Source organism: Portunus trituberculatus, chromosome 12 (assembly GCF_017591435.1).
Source record: "Portunus trituberculatus isolate SZX2019 chromosome 12, ASM1759143v1, whole genome shotgun sequence".
NCBI classification, from domain to species: Eukaryota; Metazoa; Arthropoda; class Malacostraca; order Decapoda; family Portunidae; genus Portunus; species Portunus trituberculatus.
Window position 1 is genome coordinate 8,839,839 of NC_059266.1, and position 10,000 is coordinate 8,849,838.

Below are 10,000 nucleotides of genomic sequence, written 5' to 3' on the forward strand. Positions count from 1 at the left end.
GTGTGTGTGTGTGTGTGTGTGTGTGTGTGTGTGTGTGTGTGTGTGGGTTTATTATGATTCATCCTGCACAGTTTATGCACCACACACACACACACACATCTGTACAAACACGCCACAATTAACACTTATCAACAACATCAACAGCATCAGCCTAAGAACACAACGATGCTTGTTTTCCTGCCATGAACGGGGTAACAAATCCACCACAGAGAGAGAGAGAGAGAGAGAGAGAGAGAGAGAGAGAGAGAGAGAGAGAGAGAGAGAGAGAGAGTAAGCCACCTACCACTTAAACATACCAGTACCACATTCTCTCATCCAACCACACACACACACCACCACACACCACAACAAAACACACCAAACACAGTAAACACCCCGAAAACACACATCTAAACACACACACCAAAAGACACTCAAACACACACCGCCACACCATCACATTCACTCATCTTCCACACAGATTTCGGTGAAACTTTTGCTGTAGCGTTAGACATATCAAAAGCTTTTGATAGAGTCTGGCATAAAGCTTTGATTTCAAAACTGCCCTCCTACGGCTTCTATCCTTCTCTCTGCAACTTTATCTCAAGTTTCCTTTCCGACCGCTCTATTGCTGCTGTGGTAGACGGCTACTGTTCTTCTCCTAAACCTATTAATAGTGGTGTTCCTCAGGGTTCTGTCCTGTCACCCACTCTCTTTCTATTATTCATTAATGACCTTCTTAACCAAACTTCTTGCCCTATCCACTCCTACGCTGATGATACCACCCTACATCTTTCCACGTTCTTTCAGAGACGTCCAACCCTTCAGGAAATTAACAGATCACGCGGGGACGCCACGGAACGCCTGACTTCCGATCTTTCTAAGATTTCCGATTGGGGCAGAGAAAATCTAGTAGTTTTCAATGCCTCAAAAACTCAATTCCTCCATCTATCAACTCGACACAACCTTCCAGACAACTATCCCCTCTTCTTCAATGACACTCAACTGTCTTCTTCCACAATGAATATCCTCGGTCTGTCCTTTGCTCATAATCTTAACTGGAAACTTCACATCTCATCTCTTGCTAAAACAGCTTCTATGAAGTTAGGTGTTCTGAGGCGTCTCCGCCAGTTTTTCTCGCCCCTCCAACTGCTTACTCTGTATAAGGGCCTTATCCGTCCCTGTATGGAGTACTCTTCGCATGTTTGGGGGGGTTCCAGTCACACAGCTTTGCTTGATAGGGTGGAATCGAAAGCTCTTCGTCTCATCAACTCCCCTTCTCTGACTAACTGTCTTCAGTCTCTTTCTCACCGCCGAAATGTTGCATCCCTTTCTATATTTTATCGCTATTTTCATGGTAACTGTTCTACTGATCTTCCTAACTGCATGCCTCCCTTCCTCCTGCACAAGGCTTTCTTCTTCCTCTCATCCCTATTCTGTCCAACTCTCTAATGCAAGAGTTAACCAGTACGCTCAATCATTCATCCCTTTCACTGGTAAACTCTGGAACTCCCTCCCTGCATCTGTATTTCCGAATTCCTACAACTTGTCTTCTTTTAAGAGGGAGGTATCGAGGCATTTGCTCCCCTAATTCTGGCTGACGGTTTTGGCACTTTTTGTACTCTTTGGAGAGCCAGCGCTCAAGTGGGCCTTTTTCTAACTTTCTTTTTTTGCCCTTGGCTGGCCCTCTTCCCTACGTAAACACACACACACACACACACACACACACACACACACACACATACCACAACCATACACACCTTAACACACCCAAACACCCTAATCACACCACGACACACACCACACTCCTACATACATACCACACACCACAACACACACCTTGAAATCCTTATCAGTACTAACACACCACCACACACCACCACATTTCCTTACCACACACCAAAACACCCCAAAAATACACCTAAATATAACCAAACACCCCGATCACACCCCGACACACACCAGCACACACCACCACACACCTTGAGCTCTTTATCCTTAACACACACCACCACACACATCCAGACACATCCAAATACACTAACACATCCAAATACACACTCTTACACACACACCCACACTAGCACACACCAGCACACACCTTGAAAACTTATCAGTACTAACACACACCACCACATTTCCTTAACTTACTCACTCACATCAACACACACTAACACACCCCAACAAATACCACACACCAGCACACCCAATCACACCCCGACACACACCACCACACCAGACCACACCTTGAGCTCCTTATCAGTACTAACACACACCACCACACACCACCACACACATCCAAACACACCCAAATACACTCACACATCCAAATACACAACCCAACGCACCAGCACACCCCAAACACACACCCAACACAAGCACACCCCAAGCACACGCCACACACAAGCACACCCCAAAACACACCACACACCAGCACACCCCAATCACACACCAGCACACCCCAAACACACACCACACACCAGCACACCCCAAACACACACCACACACCACACACAAGCACACACCAGCACACCTCAAACACACACCACACACCAGCACACCCCAATCACACACCAGCACACACCTTGAGCTCCTTATCAGTGCTGGCGGAACGCTGGAGGAGGTCCTTGGAGCCCTCTGGTGAACACAGCTGGTCCGCCTCCCCGTGCAGCACCAGGAAGGGCCACGCCACGCTGTCCATCTGCTCCTCTATCCTCAGCAGCGACTCCACCACCGCCGCCGCCCACCGTGCCCTGATGCCCCCGTGGTACCTGACGGAGGAGGGTTGTGAGGGTTACAAGAAGAGGAAGAGAAGATGAAGATGAAGAAGAGGAGGAGGAGGAGGATGAGGAGGAGGAGGAGGAGGAGGAGGAGGAGGAGGAGGAGGAGGAGGAGGAGGAGGAGGAGGAGGAGGAGGAGGAGGAGGAGGAGGAGGAGGAGGAGGAGGAGGAGGAGGAGGAGGAGGAGGAGGAGGAGGAGGAGGAGGAGGAGGAGGAGGAGGAGGAAGATGAAGAACAACAACAAGTTGAGAGAGAGAGAGAGAGAGAGAGAGAGAGAGAGAGAGAGAGAGAGAGAGAGAGAGAGAGAGAGAGAGAGAGAGAGAGAGAGAGAGAGAGAGAGAGAGAGAGAGAGACAGACAGACAGACAGACAGACAGAGAGAGACAAACAGACAGACAGAGAGAGAGAGAGACAAACAGACAGACAGACAACACTAACCAAAACACATCAAACAAAAACAACAAAAAAAAAAACAACAACAAAAACACTCATAACTCACCAAACACCCCCTTCACACCCCTCCCCTCACCAACAACCCCCCCTTCATACACACACCTGCGCCACACACCTGCAAACACACCTGCGCTTTCCTCTTACCTGAGCGGATCGGTCTTCAATCTGCTCTTCATATCCTGGTCTCTCGTCACCTGGTCCAGCTTAAGCGTGGCTACCTATAATGAGGGGAAAAGTGAGGGGAAAAGTGAGGGGTGAGGGGAGAGGTGAGGGAAGATGTGAGGGGAGAGGTGAGGAATGAGTGAAGGAGGAGGTGAGGGGAAAAGTGAGGGAAAGGGGAAAAGTAAGAGTACCGGTAAGAGGGACATTTGTGAGGGAACAGGTGAGAGGGGACAGGTGAGGGGAGAGGCGAGGGGAGATGTGAGGTATGACGGAGAAATGAGGAGAGGTATGAGGGAGAAATGAAGAGATGTGTGTGTGTGTGTGTGTGTGTGTGTGTGTGTGTGTGTGTGTGTGTGTGTGTGTGTGTGTGTGTGTGTGTGTGTGTGTGTGTGGAAGGGATAGAGAATGTAAAGAAGGAAGGAAGGAAGGAAGGAAAGAAGAGGAAGATTAGATAAATATGAACATGAATTAAGCAACACTTGTATACTCTCTCTCTCTCTCTCTCTCTCTCTCTCTCTCTCTCTCTCTCTCTCTCTCTCACCGTGATGTAGGGCAGCAGGCGAGCCACGAGACGAGCCAGAAAGATTTTAAGAGGCGTAGCTTCTGATTCGTTGGCTCTTATCAGTGGCCCCATGAGCACCACGCCCCTGAACAGCTCAGGCCGCGCCATGGCTGTCCGGATAGCGATCATGCCGCCCTGGGGAGAGAGAGAGAGAGAGAGGAGTGAGAGGAAGAGTAGGAGTGAAAGGGGTGTTTGTATGGTGGTGATGGGTGTTGAGAGGGGTAGTGGTGGTGGTGGTGTGGTGTGGTGTGGTGGTGGTGTGGTGGTGGTGGTGGTGTGGTGGTAGTAGTAGTAGTAGTACAGAAGTAACAACAACAACAACAACAACAACAACAACAACAACAACAACAAAAAGAAAGAAAAGTAAGAAAAAAAAATGGAAAAACGAAAAAAAAAACAAAAGAACAACAAGAACAAGAAAAAAGAACAAAAAAAAAATAAATACCACCACCACCACCACCACCACCACCACAACAACAACAACAACAACAACAACACCCCAGGGACCCTTACAAACCCCCCGGGGCTGCCATTCTTTCAAGGAACACCGTAAGAGGGACAGTAAAGGAACCCCCCCCTCTCTCTCTCTCTCTCTCTCTCCTTTGGGCTAAAAAAAAGTATGTGGCAGTATTTTTAAACTGTCAAAGGAGTGTTTTGAAGTTTTCAGAGAGAGAGAGAGAGAGAGAGAGAGAGAGAGAGAGAGAGAGAGAGAGAGATGCCTAGAGGGGAAGGCGTGGGTGGTAGATGATATACTTGTAAAGGGAGAAGGGAGTATATTAAGAGGAGGAGGAGGAGGATGGTTACTGCAGCGTGAAGGAGAGAGAGAGAGAGAGAGAGAGAGAGAGAGAGAGAGAGAGAGAGAGAGAGAGAGAGAGAGAGAGAGAGAGAGAGAGAGAGAGAGAGACCTTGAATGAATGACACAGATCTTGAACCAGAAAAAAATATATATAAAACTAAATAAACAGGAATAAGTAAACTTTATATTTTCCTTTGCTTTTTATGTATGTGTGTGTGTGTGTGTGTGTGTGTGTGTGAGTGCGTGTGCGTGCAGCGAAAGAATAATTTTAACGCTGCAGTGAATGACAAGAAGAGGGCGAGCTCAGCAGGACCACTCAAGGAAGAAAACGTCAGTCAGATTTTAGGTCAGACTCCGCTATACTGTTTGTTCCGCACCAGTACAACATTACAACATTATGAACCACTTCTATGCTGCACCCTCAACGCTTTTAAGGTGCTCTGATTGAAGGTACACCAGTTTTAAGGGTGTCTTTATAGCTGCAGCGACAGATTAACAATATTTCTACAACATCAACATGAAAAACACACTTGGAAACCCGGTTAATCGTCTCTGTGGCCTTGGAAAAGTCATGGTGAGAGAGCAAGCTGTGACAAGCCTTTTAAATACACCACACGATTTTTTAAGGGCCATTTTATAGTTCTAGAGAGAGATTAACTACATTTCTACAATATCAACTGAAAAAATACACTTAAAACCCCGCTAGTCGTCTCTGTGGCCTTGAAAAACAGTCATGGTGAAAGAGGAAGGGCCTTACCATAGAGTGCCCCACGAGGAAACAAGGCAGACCAGGATGACCAGCACGTACGTCATCACAGTGCCTCAACACGTCCTCCACATAGTCGTCCACATTCTCCACGTAGCCCCTCACGCCCTCTGACCTCCCGTGGCCCACTGTGGAGGAGGAAAAGTGGAGTAAAGTAATGTGTGCTGTGAAGATGTTACTAGAAATTACTCGTTTGAAAGTTATTACACTAGGAGTATTAGGAAGAGTACGTGGATTTTGGTGACTGACTGTGGAGAAGGGAAGGTCAAGTCAAGTGGAGGAGAAATGTGTGCTGTGTTTTGTGAAGAAGTTACTAGAAATTACTCGTTTGAAAATTGAGAAATATGAGAAAAAGAAATAGAGAAAAGAATTTATCACATTTTTTGTTTTGTTTTTATGTAAGAGGTGTAAGTTGGCCAAGAGAAACAAACACAAAACAAAAACAAAACAAAAAAAGGAGGAGGCCCATATAGTTGCCAGTCCCCAAGCAGGTCTGAGAGAGTTCGTAAAAAAATAAATAATAAAATGGATAAATGTCTTGAAGCGTCTCTCGTAAATGAAGTGAAGTCACAGGAAGTTGGACAGAGAAGCAGGCAGGCAGGGAGTCAGGCACTAGGACAAGACTCGTTTGAAGATTGAAATACTGAAGGAATAAAGGATACATTTTGGGTAATAACAGAAAAAAGAGAGAGAAAAAGAAAGTATCATGAAGAGAATTACTAAACACACACACACACACACACACACACACACACACACACACACACACACACACACACACTACCGCCACAACCATCTTAATAACTCAACACTAATAGGGAATTCATGTTACAATGCACATTCAGTACTGGAACACATTTCTATCTAGAGATTTGTGTACATTAGACCATTTTATTAACATTAGGAAGGGTCTATGGAGGTGAGAAGATTAATGGCCACAGTCTTCACTATTTTAATCCCCCACATGAGTTTCTGAAGCTGTATAGAATTACCAAATAGTCACCAGAATGAGTATGGAAATGCGTCATGGTACTCAAAGGGTTAAAAACGAGTTACAGGACAGTGTTAACCCTTTCAGTACCATGACGAGTTTTCATTTGCCTTCTGGTGACTATTTGGTGATCTTCTACAGCTTCAAAATGGTGAAGACTGTGGCCATTAATCTTCTGACCTCCATAGACCCTTCCTAATGTCAATAAAATGGTCTAATGGTACCCAAAACTCATGATAAAAAATTCTGGTGACTATTTGGAGATTTTATACAGCTTCAGAAACTCATGTGGGGGATTAAAATGGTGAAGACTGTGGCCATTAATCATCTGACCTCCATAGACCCTTCCTAATGTCAATAAAATGATCCAATCGTATACAAATCTCAAGGTAAAAATGTGTCCCAGTACTGAAGACTGTGGCCATTAATCTTCTGACCTCCATAGATCCTACCTAATGTCAATAAAATTGTCCAATCGTACACAAAAAGGTAAAAATGTGTTCCAGTACTGAAGAGGTTAAGGACTTGAAGACACAATAGAACAAGGTCACGCCAGTTAAGATAGGACTATGTAGGTTAATACAATTGCACATAGACTCAGTAAAGGCGTAAGGGATTAGATCATTCAAAGATAGGATTAAGTACGTTTAGGATAAGGAAGGATGCAGGATAAGGAAAATAGGATTAGTTAGGCAAGGAAAGAAGGAGGAGGAGGAGGAGGAGGAGGAGGAGGAGGAGGAGGAGGAGGAGGAGGAGGAGATACTGGTTGAAGTAAAGGGAGGAAAGGGAAAAGAGAGAAAAAACAAGATAATGTGAAACGACTAAAAATGAAGGAGGAGGAGGAGGAGGAGGAGGAAGAGGAGTAGGAAGAGGAGGAGGAAGAGGAGGAAGAGATACATTGTCCTACTAAAGAACGTATGTCTTTTCTCTTCCTCCTCCTCCTCCTCCTCCTCCTCCTCCTCTCTGTTACAATGTCCTATCGTCGTTCTATTGTCTTCCTTCTCCAATCCTCCTCCTCCTCCTCCTCCTCCTCCTCCTCCTCCTCCTTCTCTTACGAATGCAGTAGTAGTAGTAGCAGCAGCAGCAGTAGCAGCAGCAGCAGCAGCAGCAGCAGCAGCAGTGGTAGTGGTAGCAGCAGCAGCAGCAGCAGCAGCAGCAGTAGTGGTGCAGGTAGGTGGTGGTGCAGTGGTGGTGCAGTGGTGGCAGCAGTAGCAGCAGTGGTGGTGGTGCAGCAGTGGTGGCAGCAGTGCAGGTGGTGCAGTGGCAGGTGGTGCAGTGGTGCAGTGGTGGTGGTGGTAGCAGCAGTAGCAGTTGTAGGTGGTGGTGGTGCAGTAGTAGCAGGTGCAGTGCAGTGTGGTGGTGGTTGAGTGCAGTGTGTTGTGGTGGTGCAGCAGTGGTGCAGTGCAGCAGTGCAGTGTTGTGTTGTTGCAGTGGTGGTGGTGCAGCAGTTGTGTGCAGTGTGCAGCAGTGGTAGCAGCAGTAGTAGTAGTAGTAGTAGTAGTGTAGTAGTAGTAGTAGCAGCAGCAGCAGCAGTAGTAGCAGTAGTAGTAGTAGTAGTAGTAGTAGTAGTAGCAGTAGTAGTAGTAGTAGTCATGTTTGCCTTACTTAAGTGTAGAGCCAGTCAGCAGTCAGCAAGCAGTCAGTCAGCAGTCAGTCAGCAAATTCAGGCAAGCACATTCTCCTCCTCCTCCTCCTCCTCCTCCTCCTCCTCCTCCTCCTCCTCCTCCTCCTCCTCCTCCTCTTCCACCACCACCACCACTTCAGATCTTCATACAAAGGAATAAGAGAAATTTATGGTAATCGTTTCAACAAAAGGAGGAGGAGGAGGAGGAGGAGGAGGAGGAGGAGGAGGAGGAGGAGGAGGAGGAGGAGGAGGAGGAGGAGGAGGAGGAGGAGGAGGAGGAGAGGGCGTAATAATATGAATTCTTCTCTAAGTTTAAGAAAAAAAAGTTTGTGACAAGAATATAATATAATCTCTCTCTCTCTCTCTCTCTCTCTCTCTCTCTCTCTCTCTCGCTTTCTCTCTTGCACTTCCAACAAAAAAAATTGCACTCAAGTTATATTATGCAACGAGAGAGAGAGAGAGAGAGAGAGAGAGAGAGAGAGAGAGAGAGAGAGAATTAATTTCCTCAACCATACAGAACCAGAGAGAGAGAGAGAGAGAGAGAGAGAGACGCGGACCAATCAGAAAGCAGGAGGTGAGGGGAAGGAGAGGAGAGTATGAGGGGGGGTGGGGGCCAGTCAATTCAAGGGGGGAGGGGGCGGCTGTCCACTTAACGAGGGACTAGACAACCCAATTTCCTTCAAGCACTGGAGGAGGAGGAGGAGGAGGAGGAGCTGAAGGAAGAAGAGTAGAGGATGGAAGCAGAGGAAGAGAAGGAGATGAAAAGGAGGAGGAGGAGGAGGAGGAGGAGGAGGAGGAGGAGGAGGAGGAGGAGGAGGAGGAGGAGGAAATAGAAAAGTTATAAATGATGAAGAAATTAAAATATAAAGACAATAATGAACGTCTCTCTCTCTCTCTCTCTCTCTCTCTCTCTCTCTCTCTCTCTCCATTCCCAGTGCTTAGGTCAGTGACGCAATAAGACACCTCATTTCAAGGTCAGTAGTAGTAGTAGTAGTAGTAGTAGTAGTAGTAGTAGTAGTAGTAGTAGTAGTAGTAGTAGTAGTAGTAGTAGTAGTAGTAGTAGTAGTAGTAGTAGTAGTAGTAATAATAATAATAATAATAATAATAATAATAATAATAATAGTAGTAGTAGTAGTAGTAGTAGTAGTAGTAGTAGTAGTAGTAGTAGTAGAAAAAGAAACAAAATAAGTAGAAGAGAGAGAGAGAGAGAGAGAGAGAGAGAGAGAGAGAGAGAGAGAGAGAGAGAGAGAGATAAAAAAATAAAAGAATAAGAAATGAATAAATAAAACCAAACTTTCCTCCTCCTCCTCCTCCTCCTCCTCCTCCTCCTCCTCCTCCTCCAAACAGCCACAAAATATAAGTATGCCTAATAAAAAAAATCTGATAGGCTTAGGCAGGGAATATGAGAGTGAAAGAGGGCGCTGATTGGCTCAAGGGAGAGTAAGAATGGCTCTGATTGGCTGAAAATATCGAGAAAATCATTTATATTCGTTTTGGAAGGACATTGTGAGAGTGAGAGAGTGAGAGAGTGAGAGGGGAGTGGGTAGGTGACGAAATTGAGAGGAAAAAGAGAAGGATGGAGAGAATAGTGTGTTGAAGTGTGTAAGGACATTGTGAGAGTGAGTGAGAGTGATTGAGAGAGTGAGAGGGAGTGGGAGAGAAATTGAGAAAAAAGAGAAGGATGGAGAGAATAGGTGACGAAATTGAGAGGAAAAAAGAGAAGGATGGAGAGAATAGTGTGTTGAAGCGTGTAGTGACATTGTGAGAGTGAGTGAGAGTGATTGAGAGAGTGAGAGGGGAGTGGGTAGGTGACGAAATTGAGAAAAAAAAGAGAAGGATGGAGAGAATAGTGTGTTGAAGCGTGTAGTGACATTGTGAGAGTGAGTGA

The 10,000-nt window shown here is 46.0% G+C and overlaps 1 protein-coding gene across 1 annotated transcript in view; it reads right to left on the reverse strand.

The window, feature by feature from the left end:
* The window catches only part of LOC123502849 (monoglyceride lipase-like), a 28,205-nt gene that overhangs the window by 1,710 nt on the left and 16,495 nt on the right, over positions 1–10,000 (reverse strand). Inside the window, exons 3-6 of the mRNA XM_045252123.1 lie at positions 5,489–5,625; positions 3,915–4,070; positions 3,356–3,429; positions 2,564–2,750 (exon numbers count right to left, since the gene is read on the reverse strand). Of these exons, the coding sequence (XP_045108058.1) occupies positions 2,564–2,750; positions 3,356–3,429; positions 3,915–4,070; positions 5,489–5,625 (554 nt within the window). The remainder of the gene's footprint in view (positions 1–2,563; positions 2,751–3,355; positions 3,430–3,914; positions 4,071–5,488; positions 5,626–10,000) is intronic.